This window comes from Zalophus californianus, chromosome 1, assembly GCF_009762305.2.
Source record: "Zalophus californianus isolate mZalCal1 chromosome 1, mZalCal1.pri.v2, whole genome shotgun sequence".
Classification (NCBI taxonomy): Eukaryota; Metazoa; Chordata; class Mammalia; order Carnivora; family Otariidae; genus Zalophus; species Zalophus californianus.
Window position 1 is genome coordinate 7,092,567 of NC_045595.1, and position 24,287 is coordinate 7,116,853.

The 24,287-nt window shown below is 39.4% G+C and overlaps 1 protein-coding gene across 1 annotated transcript in view; it reads left to right on the forward strand.

The window, feature by feature from the left end:
* The window catches only part of ZNF177 (zinc finger protein 177), a 37,657-nt gene extending 22,197 nt beyond the window's left edge, over window positions 1–15,460 (forward strand). Inside the window, exons 6-10 of the mRNA XM_027583717.2 lie at window positions 6,470–6,555; window positions 7,165–7,291; window positions 7,771–7,863; window positions 8,359–8,441; window positions 8,980–15,460. Of these exons, the coding sequence (XP_027439518.1) occupies window positions 6,523–6,555; window positions 7,165–7,291; window positions 7,771–7,863; window positions 8,359–8,441; window positions 8,980–10,086 (1,443 nt within the window). The 5' untranslated portion in view covers window positions 6,470–6,522 and the 3' untranslated portion in view covers window positions 10,087–15,460. The remainder of the gene's footprint in view (window positions 1–6,469; window positions 6,556–7,164; window positions 7,292–7,770; window positions 7,864–8,358; window positions 8,442–8,979) is intronic.
* Window positions 15,461–24,287: the final 8,827 nt, after the last annotated feature.

Below are 24,287 nucleotides of genomic sequence, written 5' to 3' on the forward strand. Positions count from 1 at the left end.
ATTTTGGGTCATGCACAAGTCTGGAGTTTTGCATGATGCCTAAATTTCTAAATAAAACCTAAATATATAACTCTTGCTTTATAGATTCAGTACGTTATTATCTCTACTAATGTTTAGTAATATACAAATATGTGATTTAACCAGAGTCTTCATAAGTGTGTCTGATCCCTGGAAAATTTTGAGTCAGATTGGAATTCTCTCCTCTTTGAATGGCAGAACCGACTTCTACAACCCAAGCCCAGTGTTTCTTTGTGGGGAAATTTAAATGCCTAGATCTGTATTCTGTTTTTTTTTCTTTGTTTTATATTTTGTTTTGATTAAGATATCTGTCCAGGGAGTAAGTTATTGGGGCTGGGGAGGCCTGAAATCTCTCCTGAGCAGGTCAGCAACAGCCCAGATTATTTTGGGGTTTTTTTCTGCATTTTCTTATTGTGATGAAAAATATATATAACATAAGAGGCACCTGGGTGGCTCAGTTGTTTGGGTGTCTGACTCTTGATGTTGGCTCAGGTCTTGATTTCAGGGTTGTGAGTTCAGGCCCCACATTGGGCTGCATGCTGCATGTGGAGCCTACTTTAAAATATATAATATATATTAACATATATCTTACTATATATACATATATACACACATATGTGTATATGTCATACACGTGTATATCACATGTGTTATATACATGTGTGTTATATGCATACATATGAAAACAAAATTTGCCATTATAAGCATTTTAAACATACAATTCAGTGGCATTAATCACATTCACAATGTTGTATAGCCATTACCGCCTAGTTCATTTTTTGTAATTTTAGCGCTACTCGGTTTGTTTCTGTAGAGTCATTTTTTTGTTTTATTTCTCAAGAAATTGATCTATTTCCTGTGAGTTTTAAGTTTGATTGGCATAAAGTTAATCATAATATCTTATATGTTTAATCTCTGTAGCTTCTATAATTGGGGGGGTGTTTCTTAATTTTCTTTGAGCTGTCTCCCTTCTTTTCTTGAATAATCATGCATGATTTCTTCCTATTTCATCAATTTCAAAGGACCTAATTTTTTTTGCTTGATTAATCTCTACTTTTGGGGTTTTGTTTTTTTTTTTAAGACTTATTTATTTACTTAGAGAGAGAGTGCACAAGTGGGAGGGGCAGAGGGAGAGGGTGAGAGAATCTCAAGCATACTCTGTGCTCAGTGTGGAGCCGGAGGCGGGGCTCGATCTCACGACCCTGAGATCATAATCTGAGCTGAAACCAAGAGTTGTTGGCTGCTTAACTGCGCCACCCAGGCGCCCCTACTTTTTGTTTTCTAGTTCTTCATTTTTTTCTCTTTCCTTCCTTTAACTTTTCTTCTTTTGTTTTGGGATTTTTTTTTCCTCTAAATTCTTAAACTGGAAACATTAATTTTTAACTTCATTTTTCTCTAACGTAAGTATATGAAGCTTGCTTTTTTTTCTCCTAAGGCCTACTTTAGCTGCAGCTTCCAAGTTTTGGTACTTAGAACTGATTGATAACCATACTATTATGTATTTTCTAATTTCCAATTTAATTTATTAATTATATATTTTATTCATGACATTCATAAAGATGATGTTCTCTAAACTCCAAATGTATGGCTTTTCATATTAGATTGAACCATATGAACATTGCTAACTTTCCACCCTTTTTTTTAACCTATAGAAATGGCAGTGTTGGAGCACCTGGGTGGCTCAGCCAGTTAAGCATGTGCCTTCGGCTCAGGTCATGATCCCAGGGTCCCGGGATTGAGTCCTGCATGGCCTTGTTCAGTGGGGAGCCTGCTTCTTCCTCTCCCTCTGCCTGCTGCTACCCCAGCTTGTACTTGCTTGCTCTCTCTCTCTCTCTCTCTCTCTCTGTCAAATAAATAAATAAAATCTTACAAAAAAAAATGGCAGTGTCATATGGCTCAACATAATAGTTTTCTTTTTTAACTGAATTTCATTTTGGTCAAGGAACAAAACTGTATATAAATCCTTTGAAAGTTTTAAAACTGTGCTTGCATTGGCAGCACATAGACTAAAATTGAAAGCTTTAAGACTAGCTGTATATTATAGGAAGAGAGCTAGTTTTTGTAAACATTCCACGTATGCTTGAAAAAATATGTGTATTCTCCATTTATTGAACGTAGTGTTTGTGTTTTAGGTGAAGCTTGTTCATTTTACTATTCAAATCTTTATATCTTTTTTTTACACCACTAATCTCTGCATCACTGACAGTATGTTAAAGTGTTTGACACTGATGGTGATTTGTCTGTTTCTCCTTTAATTTTGTTAGCTTTGATGAGACTGTGAGTGTGCACAACTTCAGAATCTTTATATCTTCCTAGTGAACTGAACCTTATATCCTAATGTAGTTGCTTTTCATAATGCCTTTTGTTTTAAAATGTGTGAAATCAGAGGCACCTGGGTGGCTCAGTCAGTTAAGTGTCCGACTCTTGATTTCAGCTCAGGTCTTGATCTCATGGTTGTGAGTTCAAGCCCCATGTTGGGCTCCACACTGGGCATGGAGCCTACATTTAAAAAAAAAAAATTTGTGAAATCAAACAATTTTGGTTAATATTTGTTTGGTGTATCATTTTTATTTTTGAGATTCAGTCTTTCAGGGTTTTTTTAAAAGATTTTATTTATTTATTAGAGCACAAGCAGGGGGAGAGGCAGAGGGAGAAGGAGAAGCAGGCTCCCCACCGAACAGAGAGCCTGATGCAGAGCTCTCTCCTAGGACCCTGGGATCATGAACTGAGCCAAAAGCAGATGCATAACAGACTGAGCCACCTAGGTGCCCTTCTTTTGGTTTTAAATGCATCTTGTGAAAGAGCATAGAGCTGGAATTCATCTTAACCTGTCAGTCTTTGCTTTTAAACTGTAGAGTTTAATCCATTTATCTGTATATTCATTGTGATTATTGATATCAATATTTTCTACTGTCTTGCACTGTGCTTTTTATTTTACCTGCTTCTTTTGTTTGTTTTCCCTGCTTATTTTTCTTACTTTTGGGGTAATTGAGGTTTTTTTTTTTTATTATTCCATTTTTTCTTCTAGACTGTGAGTTAAACCTGCTGAGTCCATTCCTTTAATGGTCACCCTAGCTATCTTATTAGGCACACTTAAAGTCAAGAGCTAATCAACATCTCTATTCCCTCCTGCAAGAATATAAGGAACATAAAACTGCAATCACTTCCCTCCAAATTTACGTGTTTTTATTATTCAGTATTAGGATTCTAGCTTGCTTTTCCATCTCACAGATTAGATACTATTATTACCATTTTATATGATCAAGCTTCACTTAGTTTTACCCATTTCATTTTTGTTCACTCTACTTTTTTAACATTTCAGAATGTTGCACAAATTCCCATTTCCTGGAATACTGAGAATTTAGTGATGATCTTTTGATGGTAAACTCAGGTCTTTCCTTAAAGATGTCTTTATCTTTTCCTTTTAAGTTTTTAAAAATATTTATTTATTTGACAGAGGGAGAGACAGTGAAAGAGGGAACACAAGCAGGGGGAGTTGGGGAGGGAGAAGCAGACTTCCTGCTGAGCAGGGAGCCCGATGTGGGGCTCGATCCCAGGACACTGGGATCATGACCTGAGCCGAAGGCAGATGCTGAGCAACTGAGTCACCCAGGTGCCCCCCTCCTTTTAAATTTTTTTTAAAGTTTTCATAAGGAAATTTTCAAGCACATGAGAATAGAACAGTGTAGTGAATCCCTATGTCATCAACACTCAGCTTTGATAATTATCAATATTTTACCTAAGTTGATCATCATAGCCTGACCGTCTAATACGCTATCCACATGTGGCTATTTATGCTGAAATTTCAAGGAGAACTGTCACAGATTAAGAGACTAATGAGGCAATCCCATTGATTAAAAACGTTTAACAGGAAGTTTTTAGCATTATCACAATACCTTACCTCATCCCTCTAAATGAAGAGTATTTCTTGATATTTTCAGTGGTCTTTGGCTAAACAAATTGGGCCACACATATAGTTCCACAAGTTGGGTTTATCACTCCTTGCAGCAAGGCAGAATGCACAGCATTGTGCACCGTGGGGCCTGTCAGAGGGTGTGGGCTTGTGCCAGGTGCTTTTGGGAGAGGGTTCTGCTCTGTGATTGGGTTTATCAGTAAAGCTTACCTAGAAGGAAGGAAAACTACACCAAGGGGGAAGCCGTAAGTGATTTCTAAAGAAGCAGCAGTGGCACACGTTGCCCAGAAAGGGGGATGTTTGTTCATTTTTGAGGCCTAGATAATGTTTATGTATTGTTTGTGTTCAGACATGATTACAGAATGGCCGTGGTTTTGTCTTAGTATGTCATGGTCACAGAGCAGCCCTGTCTGCTGTTGCCATTCTGTGAAGTTGCTTATGTTCAGTGGGAGAATGCACGCACCTAGCTGACAGTACCAGGGCAGCTCCTGGATGTCGGGCTGCTTTTCTCTTTACCAGTATCATCTAATACCCAGTCTGTGTTCAGTTCCCCCAAAATGTCTCAAAATGTGTTTTTACAGTTGGTATTGTCTGAATCAAAGGCCCACATGCTGCAGTGGGCTGTTAGGTCTCTTGACCAGTCTCTTTGCCGGTAGTAGCCCTCCTTCTCTGTCCCCCGGACTGGGTTTGGTTGTTTATAGCTTCATGATGTCCTTTTAACTTGTCCCTCAGTTTCTCCTCTTCCCCCCTTCTATAAATTGCTAATTACATGAAAGGATTTGTCAGGGTCTTTTTGCAAAAGTACTTCACAACTGGTGCTGTTTCTTCTTACATCATACCAGAACTTCTCTGCGATCCAGATACCTACTTTGTGATGTTAAGATTTATGAGTTGGTTCCAGTGTCAGCTTGATCCTTCCTTTATAAAGTTCTCCATCTTGTTTATACAGTCTTCATTTGCCCCCTGGTTAATAAGAGTCCTTTTTAATTACAAAAGGAGAAAATGATTACTTAGTAGGAGAACCTGTGGCATGCCACCTTAACTGCTTGATTAAAGTTACCACCAGTAACGAGACAGACTGGATCATATGCCTCCTGAAGTGGCTCACTGAGAAGGACACACATCAGCTGTGTAATCCTTCCAAAAAATGAACTTTCTGAATCTAATCATGAGAAAACACCAGATAAGCCAAAATTGAGGTGGAGTCAAACATCTGACCTGGACTCTTCATATCTTGAAAGATGAAAGGCTGAAGGACAGGTCAAAGGTCAAAGAAGAGTAAAGAACCATGGTTTGAGGGCATGGTCCCATACGAGAAATTTACAGAGTGATTGCTATAAAGGACGTTATTGGACCAGTTAGTGAAATTCTGCATATGGAGTGTATGTTACATAGTAATATTAAATCCATGTTAAACAGTCCTGATTTTGCTCGTTGTGGTTACGTTAGAAAATGTTAAAGTTCCTGCGTCACTCTGAAGTATATAGGAGGAAAGGTTCATGACATCTTCTGTTTCCCCTCGAATAGATTCTTAACATTTCTTGCTGAAGGAGAGAGGGAACACAGGTAGAGAGAGAAAGCAAATTTTAATGGTGAAGAGTTTGTGGAAGTTCATATTCACACCATTCTTTTCTTTCAATGTGAAAGGTTTTTCAAAATTAAAAGTGAACATCCCCATTCACTTTCCACCTAATAATTTAGTAGCTGTTAATTGTCGTTGCCATGATCCATTAATTTACTAGTGCTTGCGAAATGGTGACTTTCTGACTAGCATTTTCTTTATAATAAATGAAGCTTCTTGTAAAGCTTGTATGATTCTTCTGTAAAGAAGAACTTTGCCTCATCACAGCAGTTTGGCAATCATAAAATATTGTTCACAAAGGAGAGAGGGATATATTCTTGATTCTTTCCTTTTAGAATTTTCAGAATTATGAGTTGATATCCTGGCCTCCTCCAGTACTGACCATTAGGGGTTTTTTTTTTAATATCGTTATGAACTCATGATTTTGCTTTAGATTTGATGATTTCAACACACTGCAGTCATTATTTATTAAATTGTTCCATCTTAAGCCAGGGGGAGCTCTTTTTTTAAGTTTTCTCCTGTATCTTTTTGACACAACCCCATTAGCCTTTGCTGGGTTTCTTGCTTTCTGCTATATGATGTTCCAGACGCACCTTGAACATTTTGTGTTCTACACTGGACTCAGCTGTTTCTCAAATGAGCCCTGGTTTCTTTCATGGGCAAATGACATTTAGAGGCATGTTGGTACTAGGGGGGCCCATTGCTCCTCAGTGCCTATTGACTGTAGACATTTTTAGTAGTTCAGACTGGAAAAAAAGTTTAAAAACGAAAAATAATTGCATACTGTATTCCTGATGCCTAGTTCTTGGATAGGGAGGTAAAATCCTAACAGGGAACTGTACTGTGTGTGTGGCGGGGTGGGGGGTGTCCCTCTGAAGCTAGTATGAGGAGACTTCTAGGTTGTATGTGTTGAGTATCTGTTAAGTCTAGACTGTCATGGCTTCTTTCTTCTCTAGGTGTGCTTGCTCAGAATCCTGTTTGGTAAGGAGGGAGACATACAAGAGGAAGAATGGCTGCAGGATTGCTGACAACGTGGTCACAGGTATAGAGGAAATTACTCTGTTTCCAAAAAACATTGCTGTTCCAAAGGACACATCTCTTGCCCCTGACCTACAGCTTCAACTGAACTGGCCTCAGGCTTCCCCAGTTCTCTGGGCCTCTTAAAACGAGACAAAAAAAAATGCCTTAGGAAAGGTTTCTATTACTACAGCATTTGTTAATTTCTTTTTTTCCCAGATCTTCCTCCAGGTTGAATATTAGTTTCGTATTCTGCTGGGTGCTATGCAGGACAAGAGAGATTTTTCACTAGGAAAATCATTCATTTTCCGAGTATTTTTCTCATCCAGCAGTACAGTCAATCTATACTCGATCTTGACTAAGACTGGAAGAGTCCTAGTGGTGCAAAGATCAGGTCAACTATATATTAGACAAGCTGGTAAAAGCATGAGTCTGGATGAGATAGTCTAGGCAGGGCGAGCGAAAGAAGAGAGTTCCAAGAACTGAGCCTCGGGGCAGGTAATGGGAGGCCTCCGAAGCACATGTGAGGCTGCTGTGCGCTGGTCTCCTTCCCCAGTGCTAGCAGCCTCCCCCGCCATTCTTTTGCTGCACTGTTAGAGATGGGCCTTGCCTGAGCCACAATCCTGTGTTTCAGGATTCAGTGACCTTTGAGGAGGTGGCGGTGGACTTCTCCCAGGAGGAGTGGGCACTGCTGGACCCTGCTCAGAAAATCCTGTACAGAGATGTGATGCTGGAGAACTACAGGAACCTGGCCTCCGTGGGTAAGATTGGCCTTATTCCTTCATATTCTCATTTCTTCATGCAGCAGATGGTCCTTCCTCACATATGTTCCAGGATATGTGAAAAGAATGACAATACATGGTAAACACAAAATGAATGGCCCCAGCCCTTGTGGGGCAGTCTCATGGCTTCCTCTAAAAGTGCACTGATTTCATCAAAAAAAAAAAAAAAAGTGCACTGATTTCATTTTCATTATTATTACAAGATTTAGGTAATTTGCAGTATGTGTCTACTCTTGGGCTTGGATTTCGAGGGTCAGTTCCCTGTGGATAGGGCATACATAGGTGTCTGTTTGGGGGATCTTGTAAAAGAGCTCAGATTTGATTCTTTGGTCACTCCTGAAGTTGTACTTGCCTGTCTTCAGAATCCCTAAATATCAAAGTATCGGAATCAGTTTCATGGACAGATTTCTTGTCTCCTTCACAGTTCCCCCACCTCACATGTCTTTCTCTATGAGCAGGGTATCCTCTCTGCAAACACAGTCTGATCATGGAGGTGGAGCAGGAAGTGCTGGGGACTGAGGAGGGGGCAGTTCTCCAAGGTGCCTGTACAGGTGAGCCCCAGGCAGAAAGGAGTCATTAAGGAGCAGGCATGGTGAGGGATGGTCCATTTGGGACTGTCAGTGTGTGGCAGAACTGGGCCATTATGTGAGCTTTCCATCTTTCACCATCTTGCCATTCATTCACATTTTTGTGTGGTCTCAGAGAAAAAGCTGTTTTAATTCCTCTTTCAATTTGACATTTCCTTGAATACATTTGTTCCATTTTCCCTACTTTGCTTTCAAGATAATACACTCTCCTATTATCTCAAACCTCCAGAATCCTTTCTAAGTAAAATACTTCCCATTTCCATTGCTTGTTCCTATCATTGGCATCTTCTCCCAGAGCCAAGTTCCTGGAACTGTCCCTCTGGCCACAGTTTACATCTTCTCGTTCACATTTCCTTTCCATATTTAATGTTACTGAAAACAAATCCATAGGGTGCCCACCTCCTTTTTTCTGTTATCCCTATTTTTTATCCCAATAGTTACAAAAATTTTCAATTTCAGATTGGGATATTCAACTGAAATCAAAAGATGGAATTCTTATGCAGAATGTTCCTGGGGAAAAAACTTGCAATGGCATAAAAACGGTAAGATTCACCAGGAATGATTTCTGATTTTTTTTACAGTAGGAGAAGTCTTTGAATGCCATTGCGTTAAAGCACCAGCTTCCAAATGAGGCAAGACAGAGAGGCAGGTGGCATTCACTCACCGGAAAGCTGTCTCAGGAGAGTCTTCCTGAATCTCATAAAATTAGAGAAATCTCTCAACCAAGCTCAACACTTGCTGCCCCACAGAGAACACCAAAAAGTAAACATTTATGTAAATATGATTCCAGTGTTAAGTGTTTAATACATAGTTAATTCATTCTTTACTCATTATTGGCAAAACTCTGTATTTAGGATGCCCTTTGTTAGGAATGATGGAGTCCTGGGTTAGAGCATTCAGTTGATCCAACTTGAAGGAACTAATAGGGGAAAAAAATCACATACATGCACTGAAAATAGTAAAAATGTCAGTCATAATCATGTACTTCCTATGTATGGCAGAATCCACACAGAAAAGAATTCCCATGAGTGTAAAGAAAGTGAGAAAGTCTTTAGTCACTACTTACTCCTTGTTCTACAGGCACCAACTCAGCCTGGCAAGAAACCCTTGGAATTTGATCATTGTGGAAAATTCTTCAGAAAGAACTATCACTTTACACATACAAGATATTGTGAGGGAGAGAAATGCTACAAATATAAAGAACATGGGAAACACCTTGGCCACACCTCAGCTCTTAGCAGTCATGTAAGTACTCACAGTGGAGAGAAAACTCGTGAGTTTAATGATTGTGGCAAAACTTTCAATCAAGAGGCATCCCTTAGGAAACACTTAAGGACTCTCAAAGGAGAGAAATCTCATGCGTGTAATCAATGTCTTATGTCCTTCAGCTTACACCCTTCCTTTTCAGTACATGTGCAAGTACCTACTGGAAAGGAACTCTGTGAATGCTGTGATCATGGAGAAAGAGCCTCCCTTGGTGTCCACAAAACAACATGTACCATGGAGGAAAGCTCAGAATGTAAGGAGCACGGGAAAGCGTTCGCCAGCTCCTCGTCCCTTCACAAATGTGGGAGACCTCATGCTGGAGAGAAGCCTTATGAATGTAGTGACTGTGGGAAAGCCTTCATTTTTCAGTCTTCCCTTAAGAAGCACGTGAGATCTCACACTGGAGAGAAACCTTATGAGTGTAATCACTGTGGAAAATCCTTCAGCCAGAGCTCTCATCTTAATGTGCACAAAAGGACTCACACTGGAGAGAAACCCTACGACTGTAAGGAATGTGGCAAGGCTTTCACTGTTCCTTCATCCCTTCAGAAGCATATGAGAACCCACACTGGAGAGAAGCCCTATGAATGCAGTGACTGTGGGAAAGCCTTCATCGATCAGTCATCCCTTAAGAAACACACACGGTCTCACACTGGAGAGAAACCTTACGAGTGTAGTCAGTGTGGAAAATCCTTCAGCACAGGCTCTTACCTCATTGTGCACAAGAGAACTCATACTGGAGAGAAAACCTATGAGTGTAAAGAATGTGGGAAGGCCTTTAGGAATTCTTCCTGCCTAAGGGTACATGTGAGAACTCACACAGGAGAGAAGCCCTATCAATGCGTTCAGTGTGGAAAGGCATTCAGCACCAGCACTAACCTTATAATGCACAAGCGAATACATACTGGGCAGAAAGTATGAGTGAAATGACTATAAGAAAGCCTTTATTGGGCCTTTACACCTCATTCCTCATTTTAGAATTCACACTGGAGAGCAGCCCTGTTGTGACCCATGTAGAAAGCCCAGGCACGATTCTTGACTTACGCTATACTGGGACCAATCTTAACGAATGTTATCCTTCTGTGATTGTCTTTATCAGTGAGTGTCTCATCCTGAAAGTGTGACAGCATGTTAACTGATGAGTATTAAAGGTTATATGGCACTCTAAATTCCCCTTAACCTACATCACAAAAATTTTGATAAATAATGTTTTCATCATAATTTAGTACTAAATGTCCAATTCTCATCAAGATGTCTTGGACCTATATGTTATTTAGAAATGTATTTTATAATGTGCAGACTCTGCATATTTTAGTTATTTTTTATAGATTTCTAATTTAATTGGATTATACACAAATGCGTGGTCTTCATGATACAGATTCTGTATGACATTATTCAAACAGAAAATTGTTGGAGACTTGCCATGTGGCCCAATGTGTCAGATACAACAAGTATTCCCGGATCCATTCCTCCCTCCCTTTCCTAAAGTAACAGAACTACAGTTGTATTCAAGTTGGCAGTGTGGACAGTTTTTTAAGGAACTCTCTCAACTTTCTTGGCCACCATGAGTGCCCATGAGCCGTTGGTTCTGGCCAGTGAGACATAGGCAGAGGCCACGGCTTATGGGTTCTAAAAAAGCCCATGGCAATGGGAGTATCTCAGCTGGCATCTTCACCATTTGCCCTGTGTTTCGTCCCTTTTTCTTTCCTAGAAAATAGACCAAGAGGATGATAGTCAGAGGCTACTGATTATACAACAGGGACATATAGTATTATTTGGTTGTACCAACCTTGGGTTGGTTATTTCTGGGCTTCATCTAACCCAAGAAAAATAAACTCCTAACTGATGTAAACCATCTGGAGGGAAGCTTCTGTTACAAGGGATTTCAGTTAGCTGATAACATCTCATATGTGGTCAAGTTTTATGAATCCCTTTAAGTGTGTTTGAAAACAATGCCTATTCTGTAATTGTATAATCAGTGTGTCTGACAGATGAATCTTTTGTGTTTTTAAAATTTGTATCACTACAGACCTTCTCTCCTCATTTGCCCTCTATTGAGAGAGGTATGTTAAATGTGTCACTATCACTGTGGGTAGTCGGATTGTTTTTTTAAGTTCTGTCTCACTTTGAGGCACTATAGCCAGATGCATACAAATGTCATTTTATATTTCTTTTTTTAAAGATTTTATTTTTATTTATTTATTAGAGAGAGCATGAGAAGGGTAAGGGGCAAGGGGGAGAAGCAGGGTCTCTGCTGAGGAGGGAACCTGATGTGGGGCTTGATCCCAGGACCCTGGGATCATGACCTAAGCCGAAGGCAGACACTTAACCAACTGAGCCACCCAGGAACCCCTGTCTTTTCATTCTTATATAGTGCCCATTTTTCTTCCCTAATAATGTTATAATTCACTTGGTATAAATGTAAACTATTGACCTAGCCTTTAACATTTTCTCCTTACCAGTATGTAAGGACAATCAGAAACAACTTACCTCTCTCCTCAGCACTATGTGGTGGTGTTCCCTGCGACACCAAGGGGGATCTCCTCAGCCACTACATCTCCTGTGGGAGACAAAGAGAACAGGAGGTCCTTAGCAGCCTTCCCTGCCAAGACAGCAGCAGCCCTCACATATGTCTCTGTTGTTCCTTGCTTCACTTCTGTGATTTGTTCCCCTGCCTACCTGGTTTCGTGTTTCATGGAAAAGGGGAAAGGGTAAGAACATTTTTCCCTGCTCTCCCTAAGAAACCTCAGGAGGTTTCTCAACTCAAACCAGTTTGTAAATCTCCTGGTCAATGTGCATGGGCTCTCAAGTGCCACTGCCTATCAACATGTAAGAGCATCTTGAAAACCAAATGTTATAAAATTCGGATTTCCCCATATTGCTCTTTTGGAGAGACTCCAGTCCCTCTGAGGTTGAAAGGGATAGTCTAGAAAGGCAGGCCACTTCACATAGCAAAGGTCCACTCAGGACTCAGGAGTTTATAGGTAAATACCTAAAGAAAAAAAAAATGGGGAAAGATGAAAGACCAAAAGAAAAAAAGTATAGCTACAGGGGCTTTATGTGGCTACAAGTAATCCCTCCTTTCCCAAAGAGCGGGAACTTTAAATCTTCTGTACCAAGTAACTGTCAAGTCTAAGAAACATAATGTTAGTCTTCAATTGCTTACTAATTTAAAAACAACAATGAAAAATAAATCCATAGATACAGGGGAGAAAATAAAAGGTAAAGTAAGTTATATACATTTGTAACATTTAATATAGATATATATGTAAATTATAAAATGCACACAAAACTAAATTAAAACAAAGTTCCATAATTTGAACCAATTGAAAACCTAGTTTATAAAAGTTTATATGTTAAAAACTTACATAACAAGTTTTATATATAATTATATAACAAATATGTCACAAAAGTTATATATTAAAAATTTACATATCAAAAAAGGGGCACTAAGGCTTTTGAGCCTTCACAATGTAAATTCTAAATTAAACATAACATTGCTAAAATATACTAATTGACAAGGCTTCATAAATTGTAATCAATATTAGGGCTCAAGTGATAGTTATACCTGGGGACCCCACTAAATTTAAACATTTCTCCTATAATCATAAAAAATAATTTAGAAGAAAATAGGTGTACCTCACTGCAATTGTAGTCGTGTCTAAATTTCCCATAGTTATTGTACCCATTGCCCTAAAATATCCCATCTTAAGCATAGATGCCCTGACAACGATGAAAAATAAATAAAGGTCTTTGGCTTTATTCCTTGATAAAATGTGATTCCGTGGACACTTAGTTAAAATAATTAATATGCCTCAATATGTGTTAAAACTGGCCTAAGTTTTAAAACTTACTATATAAACATAACTAATAAAGAGGTGCTTATTTCTATGGCTTCTCCACTTAATAATTCAATTTTGCCTATTTCAAAACTTGAGAATAAATAAATAGCTATATCTTTTGGTTGTTAACTGAGTAAAGAGCAGTTAAGAGTTCCTAGACTGTGCGAATGGCACTGCTAGCCATATGTGACGAAGCACTGGAATGTTACTGCTTTCTATCTCTTACTTTAAACAAAAACAAATGGATCAAAGTCAACCATTAAGACAAAACTGCAAAATTCCTAGAAGAAAGCATAGGAGGAAAGCTTCCTGACATTGAATTTGGCAATGGTTTCTTAGATTTGATACCAAAAGCAATTTTCAATCAAAGAAAAAATAAATTGTAGCTTATCAAAATTAAGATCTTTTGTACTTCACAGGTCAATCATCATTTAAATACTTTTGTACTCCAAAGGACACATCAAGAAAGTGAAAGACAACCCATAGAATGGGAGAAAATATTTGCAATTCATACATGCAAAAAGCAACTTCTATACAGAATATATAAAGAATTCTTACTACTCAACAATAAAAAAATCCAATTTTAAAATAGACAAGAGATTGGAAGAGACATTTCTCCAAGGACATAACAAATAGTAACAAATACATGAAAAGATACCATTAGTCATCAGCATCACTGGTCAGTAGAAAAATGACCCAAATCACAAGGAGATACCACTTCTCACCACTTAGGATAGCTAATATGTAAAAACAAAAATTAACAAGTGACATTGGGAAATAGGAACTCATACACTGATGGATAGAATGTAAAATGGTGCAGCCACTTTGGAAAACAGTCTGGTAGTCCTTCAAATATATAGTTACTATATGACCCAGCAATTCCACTCCTAGGTAGATACCTGTGGTAATTTTATGTGTCAACTAGACTGTGTCATGAAATACCCAGATATCTCATTAAATGTCATTTCTGGTGGTGTCTGTGAGCATGTTTCAGGAGATTTGCATTTGAATCAATAGACTGAGCATAGCATATCACCCTCCCCAACATGGGTAGACATCATCCAATCCGATTTAGGGTCTGAATGGATCAAAAAAGCAGAGGATGACTGAATTCTCATTCTCTGTCTGATTGTTGAACTGGGATAGTGATCTTCTCCTGCTTTTGGTGCTCCTGGTTTTCCGGCTTTGAAATAGGGACTGAAATCTATCCCGTGGGCAGCCTGGCTCTCAGGTGTTTGAATGGCACCACCTACTTTCATAGGTCTCTCGATTGGGGTGGTATATTGTGAGACTTTTCAGCCTTCATAGTTATATAAGTAGTTCCTTACATAAAAGTCATGTATGCATATAATAAGTACATATAATGTATATTATGTCCATTGTATGTGTGTATATATAATCTTTCTGAGCTCACCATAAAAAGTTAAGGGCTGTAGGTTCTATTTTTCTGGAGAATTGACTAATAACAATACTCAGGATAAATTAAAATATGTCTGCACACGCACAAAAATATGTGAATGTTCAGAGCAGCATAACTCATAATACCCACAAAATGTTAACAACCCAAATGTGAATCAACTGATAGATACATAAATAACATGTGGTATATCCATAGGATGGAATAGCAGTCAGCAATAAAAAAGAATGATAAGCACTACAACACATATGAACCTTGAAAACATGCTAAGTGAAAAGCTGTTAGCAAAGGATTTTGTGATTTCATTTACATGAAATGTCCAGAAAAGGCAAATCTATAGAGTCAGAAAGTACATTCATGGTTACCTACACATTAAGAGAGGAGGAAAATGGGATTATGCAGCCAAAGGGTACTTTTGGAGTGACAAAAAAAAAGTTCTAAAATTGTGCTATTTGCACAACTCTGGAATTTAATTCTAAAAAAATTGAATGTTAAAGTTTCAAATGCACAAATTGTAGGTTATGTGAATTATAGCTCAATAAAGCTGTTCCAAAAAACAAAACAAAAAAAAAATCATGGTATAGCTGCATCATTAGAAGCATAAAAAATTTCTTGTCTCTGAAGCAACTAGAGCAGTAAGGTGCAACATATATTAGCTGCCATTATATTTTTACCACTAAATATTAGAACTTAAGATATTATAATTTTTAAAAGTATGATATGGGTATTAGTATTACTGGCACAGAAGAGTCTAGAAATGTATACCGACACATATAGGAATTTAATAAAGATGGAATTTCACATGACTAGGTCAAGAAAAGTTTACTGGTAAGTGGTGCCACAACTGGCCATCTTTTCTGGAGGAAAGAAAATAATTGGATCCACTACCCCACACCACATGGCGAAATAAACTCCAGCAGGATTAAAGATTTAAATGTCTTTAATAGGGGCACCTGGGTGGGTCAGTCGGTTAAACATCTGCCTTCAGCTCTGGTCATGATCCCAGGGTCCTGGGATTGAGCCCAGTGGGGGCGCCCTGCTCAGTGGGTAGTCTGCTTCTCCCTCACCCTCTTGGCCTTCCTCCTGCTCCTCTCCCTCTCTCGCTCACTCTCTCAAATAAATAAATGAAATCTTTAAAAAAGTAATGTTTTTAATAAATGTAAGAAACAAATTCGGTATACTCTCGCTCACTCAAATAAATAAATTAAATCTTTAAAAAAAAGGTAATGTCTTTAATAAATGTAAGAAACAAATTCGGTATACAGCTTGAAGACATTTAAAGGCAAGAAACAAATTATTTTGGGGGTGCCTGGGTGGCTCAGTCGGTTAGACCGCTGTCTTCAGCTCCTGTCCTGGTCTCAGGGTCCTGGGATTGAGCCCCATGTCAGGCCGCCTGCTCATCAGGGAGTCTGCTTCTCCCTTCGTGCTTCCCCCTGCTCATTCTCTCTCTCAAATAAATAAAATCTTTTAAAAATTACTTTTAAAAAACAGATTCTTTGGCTACATACATTAAGTATTTTGTACAGCAACACATGAAACAACCTAGCAAAAATGTTATCAATAGATGCATAAGACACATGTGATAATGCACATGAACAATTCTTAATAAAATGTCTTATTAAAATCAGGGTTTAAACATCTTTATTAACTCCCCAAAGGCCATCCACTGAAAACCCCAGCAACCACAGAGAACATGATTACTGGAGAAACTTCAGATGTATTCCTGAGAAGTGAAGAATACCCGGTATCAATGCTATTTCAAAAACTGAAAAGAATTACACATTAGAAGGGGGGTGCACAGATTTGCAGAAAATGACATTACATTGAAAATACAAGGGAATCGGGCGCCTGGGTGGCTCAGTTGGTTAGGCGACTGCCTTCGGCTCAGGTCATGATCCTGGAGTCCCAGGATCGAGTCCTGCGTCAGGCTCCCTGCTCAGCGGGGAGTCTGCTTCTCCCTCTGACCCTCTTCCCTCTCGTGCTATCTCTCATTCTCTCTCTCTCTCTCTAATAAATAAATAAAATCTTTAAAAAAAAAAAATACAAGGGAATCACTTATTGGAGTTTAGCATGGTGCCCAAATAAAGACCTAAAGAAGGGACTGACTGGAGGAGCTAGACTTTAGGAACTGGCAAGAATGTCAGATAGGGGAAAATCCTTGTAAGGGGTCCAGGAACAAAGGGAGGGGCAGGCAGCAACCCCGTGCTTGTCTTGAGGTCGGAGGCCAACCGCACGCTCGCCCTTCCATCTTAAATATTCAGTCGGAACAGGCACTGGGTGTGTTCCCACCTATAGCCACGCCCTCGGGAGTAGGCCCCGCCCGCGGCGCTGGTTCTAACTTCCGCCAAGTCTCCGGGCCCCTTCCGTCCCCGGCTCCCGCGCCTGGGCCACCCCGACCCGCCCACACCCACGCGGGAGAAAACGAGCTTTCCAGCCTGATGTGGTCGGATCGGGAGGATGGCCGGAAAGCGGGGACCGCCTCTTCCGGCCTCAGGCAGGAAGCGGAAGTGGGGTCACGGAGGCGCCGGGGGCTTTTCCGTCGCTGGCCTGGTTTCGCTTTGGCCGTGGGTCCGCGCAGGCCAGCTTCTGGAGGCCAAGGCGAGGGAGAGGGAAGGGGTTGGAAGGTGGCAGTTAAGGACGAGGTTGTGCCGGGCCTCCCAGGAGCCGGCTTAAAGAGACCTGGCGCGTGGGGCGCCTGGCGGGCTCAGTCGGTGGAGCGTGCCACTCTTGATCTTGTGGTCGTGAGTTCAAGCCCAGCTTTAGGTGTAGGGATGACTAAAAAAAAATAAACTTTAAAAAAAAGAGACCAGGCGCGCACCGCTGTCTTCCGCTGGGAGTGTCCTCGGGAGTAGCTGGACCGGGAAATGTAAGGACGCTTTTGGGGTTCGGTTCATATACTGCTTCCCTCTTAAGTAGCCTGCAGAGCAACCTTTGTAACTTTTCTCCAGGGGGAAAAGAGCTTCCGCCTGTCGAGTTGGTAGACTCTGGCTGTGTCCGCGCGTCCTCACCGACCACGCGGTTCCGGTTCATTCCGGTGAGCACTGTTGGGGGGAGCTGGTTCCGACGGGTCTGTTTTCCTATTGGATGCAAAGGAATGTTTCACCTGACGGTTTGGCTTTATTTTTGCGCGTTCTTTACTTTGGACACATTAGGTTTAAGTAGGAAGTTAATATACTTTCTTAGATGTCTATGGTGTGCGTATTTCTGCAGAGAAGTGGAAGCATATGTAGACCACAAGTCTTTTTACTAAAGAGAAGCAAGAATACTCACCTGTCTCTTCACCTGAACTTCGTAAGACTACAGTCCCACAAAACTTTAAACCACGGGCCTCTAACAAAAACAGATGGAGGCTTTTTTGTCCTAGTTCTTGAATAATTGAATTTCACAGTAACAGGATATTTAGACTTAATATATTTTTTCCTTTGAAAAATCTTAAACCTAAATAAAATATGAACATGCAGTACTATGAATTTCCATTGAGTGGACTCAACCACTTCTAGCATTTTGCATGTTTGTCCTCTGGATAAAGAAGTACATTTTTTTGTGAACGGTATGAGAGAGTAAGTTGAAAATAAATTGCAGGCAGGATACTTGGCTTTTAAATACTTGGTGATGTATCTGCTAAAGATAAGGACATTGTGCTAATAAAACCACAATAGTGTTATTTCCCCCATGAAAATTTGAAATAATAATGTCCTCTATCCACTCTGACAAAACTGAAATCCTCCATATTGTTCCAAAATAAGCTTTTGGGTGTTTTTGGATCTAAGATGCAGTCAAAGATTATATGTGGCAATTTTTTGTCTTTTAGTCTCTTAACCTACAGCATTGGCTATTGTTCTCCATTGTCTTTTTGAAAAGTCACATGTTCTTTTAGAAAGTCACACATTTTGATAACTTCTGTTTCTTAATTGAGATATAATTGACATGACCTTATATTTCAGGTTGTATAGCATAAAGATTCGATATTTGTTTATATTCGGAAATGATCACCACAGTAAGTCTTGTTAACATCCATTACCACACGTGGTTACAACTTCTTTTCCTTGTGATGAGAACTTTCAAGCTCTTCTCTCTTAGCAACTTTCAAATATGCAACACAGTGTTACTATAGTCTCATAGTAATGATAGTCATGTACCTAGGACTTATTTTATAATTGGCAGTTTGCCCTTTTTGACAATCTTCACCAGTTTCTCCACCCCACTCACACCTCTGACAACCACTTTTGCTGTGCAAAAGTTTTTTAGTTTGATGTAGTCCCACTTGTTTCTTTTTGCTTCTGTTTCTTTTGCTTATGGTGTCAAATCCAAAAACTCCTCGCCAAGACCAGTGTGTCGGAGAGCTTACTACCTTTGTTTTCTCCTAGGAGTTTTATGGTTTACGGTCTTAAATTCAAGTGTTTAGTCTCTTTTGAGGTAATTTTTGTGTTTGGTCAGTTTCATTTTTTACCTGTGGCTGTCCAGTTTTCCCAACATCATTTCCTTTCCCCATTGTATTTCTTCTCTCCTTTGTCATAAATTAATTGACCATATTTGCACGGGATTATTTCTGGGCCCTCTGTTCTATTCCTTGATCTATGTATCTTTTTGTGCCCATACCATACTGTTTTGATTACTGTAGCTTTCTAGTATAGTTTAAAATCAGGCATCCAGGATGTGATGCATCCAGCTTTGTTCTTTCTCGAGATTGCTTTGGGTATTCATAGTCTTTTGTAGTGCCATACAAATTTTAGGATTGTTTGTGCTGTTCCTGTGAAAAATGCCACTGGACTTTTGTGATAGAGATTCCCTCTATACCCACTTTATTGAGAGTGTTTATCATGAGTGGGTATTGAATTTTGGTCAAATGCTTGTTCTGTATATATTGACATGATCATGTGATTTTTATTCATTTTGTTAATGTGGTTTATCATATTGATTCATTTGCAGATACGGAACCACCCTTGCCTCCCTGGATAAATCCCACTTGATTGTGGTGTTTGATCCCTTTAATGTGTTGTTTAATTTGGTTTTGCTAATATTTTATCGAGGATTTTTGTATCTATGTTTATTAGGGATGGTGGCCTGTAATTTTCTTTTTTTGTGGTTTATTTGTCTGGTTTTGGAATCAGGGTAATGCTGGCCTCATAAAATAAGTGCACAAGTGCTCTCTCCTGTTTTTCAGAAGAGTTTGAGAAGGATTGATACTCATCTTTAATTATTTGGTAGAATTCACCAGTGAAGCCTCTGGTCCTGGACTTTTGTTTACTCAGGTTTTTGATTCTTGATTCTCTTTAATCAGTCAGCTCAAATTTTCTGTTTCTTCATGATGAAGTCTTAGTAGGTTGTATGTTTTTTAGAATTTATCCATTTCTCATAGGTTGCTGAATTTTTTTACATATGGTTGTCCATAGTAGTCTGTTAGGATCCTTTACACTTCTGTGGTATCAATTGTAACACCTCCTCTTATATATTTAATTTGACCTCTCTTTTTTGTGTGTGAGTCTAGCTAAAGGTTTGTCTATTTTGTTTATCATTTCAAAAATTCAGCTCTTAGTTCTCTTGATCCTTTCTGTTGCCTTTTTTGTCTGTCTCCTTTCTGATCAATGTTCTTTTCTTCCTTCTACTACTTTTGGGCTTCATTTGTTCAAGCTTCTTGAGGTGTAAAGTTAGGTTGTTTGTGAGCATTTTGGTATTTATGACTTTGTTTTCCTGGTTTAAATGTTTACTCCATTTCTGTTATTTCCTGACAGTTGGTAATAGGGTCCAGAACAGTGGTTGGTGAACTCTGTCTGAAAAGGACCAAATAAAAAGTATGTTTTGCTTTGCAGGACAAAAAGTCTCAAATTAGTCCTAGCTTTGTAGTGAAGAAGCCATAGATCTTAGTAAATGAATGGGTATAGCTGTTTCCCCATAAAACTTTATTTACAAAACAGGCCTGTGACTATTTACTAGCTCCTGGTCTAAAGGCTTCAAAGGATCAATTATAAAATACTTGTAGGTGATGTTGTGTATCTCAAGTTACATTTCATCATGAAGACAGATTGGTATCATCTTCCTGTTAGTGATGCTGTGTATGATTACTTAAGGTAGCGATCACCTGGACTGTCTATTTAAAGCTAGACTTTGCCTCTTGAAGAAGAAAGTACAGGCATACCTCAGATACATCACAGTTTTGGTTCTGTATCACTGCAATAAAGCAAATATTGATAAAATGAGTCAAATTAACTTCCTGGCTTCCCAGTGTATATAAAATTTATGTTGACAGTATACTGTAGTCCTTACCTGTGCAATAGCGTTGTGCCTAAAAGAACAGTACACAGGGGGTACTGGCTGGCTCATTCAGTAGAGCATGTGACTCTTGATCTTGGGATTGTGAGTTGTAGCTCCTCCATGTTGGGCATTTAACTTACTTAAAAAAAAAAAAAATCTGGGGAAGCATAAGGAACAAATTTAAATTTTAACTGCAAGGCACCTGTTTTCAAAATATCTGCTCCACCTCCTTCCTGAGTAACAATACTCAAATACATTTTTAGAAGTACAGTGTTTTGGCTTGTATTGGGCACAGACAGTCTATATAATTCCTATTTAATTTTTTTGTTGTAGTGCTATTATGGGGGAGACTTCAATTTGTACATGCATATACTGTACCATTTTTATGGGGAATGGCAATACTCTTGACAGTCCATAAATGATCATTGAATAACCTTAATGAGCTAAGCTATGTGCCAGGGGCAGGTAAGTAATGGCCATCGAAGCAGAGATAGTACTGCCACTATGGGCCTTACATTCTATTTAGGAAGACGGATTTTAAAGATTTTATTTATTTGTGACAGCACAAGCAGGGAGGGGGGAGACAGGGAGAGGAAGAAGCAGACTCCCCACTGAGCAGAGACCCTGACACGGGACTCCATCCCAGGACCCCAAGATCATGACCTGAGCTGAAGGCAGATGCTTAACCAACTGAGCCACCCAGGCGCCCCTGTGTATGATTTATTAAAGTTTATTCATTTTAATAAAAAGGAGTTAGACTTAAAATATTGAATGTTAAAAAACAAACATGAAGGAAGTCTGTGGAAGAATGAAGAAACATTAAAAGCAAATTAGAAAAAGGAACAGATACAAAATATGAAATGGTGGTTGTCTGAAAAGACACATAAAATGCACACATGTTGAGCAAAGTGTGGCATGGCACTGCCCCTCTCCCAAGGCAAGAGGAAGCGCACATCTGTTGATTTGAGGTTCCAACCAACACCTGTGGGAGCTTCTCAGCACTTTAACATATTTTGAGTTATTTCGTAAAAACTTTGGCATTCCGTTTCTAATCTTTTTAGGTTAAATATGGAAGAGCTAATGATTCCCTTTTTCTCCATTGTCTTGCCCAGAAGCCAACAGAATGTATGTGGGATGTGTGTACAGGACACCTTTTTTTTTTTTGAGATTTTATCTCCATTTGACAGTGAGAGAGGGAACACAAGCAGGGGGAGTGGGAGAGGGAGAAGCAGGCTTCCCACTGAGCGGGGAGCCCGATGTGGGGCTCGATCCCAGAACCCTGGGAACATGACCTGAGCCAAAGGCAGATGCCCAATGACTGAGCCACCCGGGCACCCCAGGACACCCTTTTTTTCCCCCCACCTGTGTATTTTCCCATGTCACTTATGAATTGATATGTCAATTATTACTTTATTGTCTATCTTCTACAATAGGAATGTTGGATCTTTTATGCCTGGTACATTTTCTGTATATGTAACTGTTCTCATTAGCATCTGCCACAGACATAACATTTACTGAAAGGAAAAAAGGAATAAGTCAGCAGTAAGAATTGAAACGGACAAGAGCTTCAAACTTCATCATCCAATGATGCAATCTCAGTGGTATTAATCAAAACAAAAATTTCTTTTTTCTTCCTTTATATGCCCAGCAGCAGTCTCAACCAGTGCTGTCCAATAAAAGTATGTGTAGACCATGTATATAATTATTTTCAGTATCTATAATGAACAAAAATGAAAAAGTTAAGATTATTTTGAAGAATATTTTACTTCTTTATGTAATAGTTACTAAAGCATGCATTCAGTACCAAAAATTGAGATATTTTGCATTATTTTCTTCAAAGTTAAATATGTATTGGACAAGGGCGCCTGGGTGGCTCAGTCATTAAGCGTGCCTTCAGCTCGGGTCATGATCCCAGGGTCCTGTGATTGAGCCCCGCATCAGGCTCCCTGCTTGGCAGGAAGCCTGCTTCTCCCTCTCCAACTCCCCCTGCTTGTGTTCCCTCTCTCGCTGTGTCTCTCTCTGTCAGATAAATAAAATCTTTAAAAAAAAATTTATTGGACACTAAATTTTTATCAGATATGCTTGATTTGTGTTTAGATCATTACAGTTGAAAGAGTAGATTCATACTTAAAATCTTTAAAAATAAAAAAAGATGGGGGAAGGGTGCTTGGCTGGCTCAGTGGATAGAGCGTGTGATTCTTGATCTCAGGGTTTTGATCTCAACTCTACATGTTGGGTGTAGAGATTACTTAAAAATAAAATCGTTAAAAAAAGTAGATTCAGATATACAGATTTTTCCACACACGTATATGTGAGCTAAAAACTCCTAGTGAGATATCTGATACATAATGGCCCTCAGTTAATGGCAGTTGATATTAATAATCTTTTGTACACCATGTTTTAGCAGCTTTCATGCATGTCATCTGCACAGAAAAAGTAATTGATCCTGTTGAACCATTACTAATCAGTATTTTTTATTAATTAATATGAACCCAACTCCAAATAACCTGATCTCCAGAGGGATGGAGATGGCCCTATCCACTTATATTCCGAAGCTGCTCTGAAATGATCTTGGTTTACATAGTGCATCATTCAAGCAGATTTCACCCTTAGCTTTGCAGGATGATGGTCTGGGGTATGTCCCATGATAAGTCCTTATTTTTTTTTAATTTTTTTATTGTTATGTTAATCACCATATATTACATAATTTGTTTTGGTGTACTGTTCCATGATTCATTGTTTGTTCATAACACCCGGTGCTCCATGCAGAATGTGCCCTCCTCAATACCCATCACCAGGCTAACCCATCCCCCCAGCCCCTCCCCTCTAGAACCCTCAGTTTGTTTTCCAGAGTCCATCATCTCTCCTGGTTCGTCTCCCCCTCTGACTTACGATAAGTCCTTATTAATGCCCTTTTTCAGAGATTCTGCCTTAGGTTCTGCCTGCACAATATAGAGTCCTGAGGTCAGAGCCTGAGCAGTGCTTCTGGTTCATCTAAGAAGAGCTGGAGTGGGCCAGAAAATGCTCTTCTGTATGTCAGGTTCCTGTTATGTGTACATGGGGTAGAGTTGCTGCATAATCTCATTAATTTTATTGCCTTCACAAAGGAAGAGTCACATTACTCAAGACCTAAGTGTATGTACCTGTGAAATGAAACCATGACTCTCCAGATCACATCTCTGTATAGGTTTCTCTGATGGTGTAGTAAAGTCTGCTTCTCTTTGGTGAAGTCCACAGGCACATCACTGAAGATCACTAAATTCTAAACTCACATATGTGCTGGCTTTAATTAAAGTAACATTTCCATCAATCTTCACTGGGGAATGAAGACAGGAGACCCAGTGGCAATAGAGGGTTTCAAAGTCTCTCTTTATTAATTTTCCCCAAGGCACAGTGTTCCTTGCATGAACCAGGCTAATGGGCCATCTTGGACAAATTCTCCCCCCCCTTTATTTTTTAAGATTTTATTTGAGAGAGAGAGCACGTGCGCATGTGTGTGAGCACTAGCAAGGGGAGGGGCAGGGGGAGAAGCAGACTCCCTGCTGAGCAGGGAGCCTGATGCAGGTCTTGATCCCAGGACCATGGGATCATGACCCGAGCTAAAGGCAAAT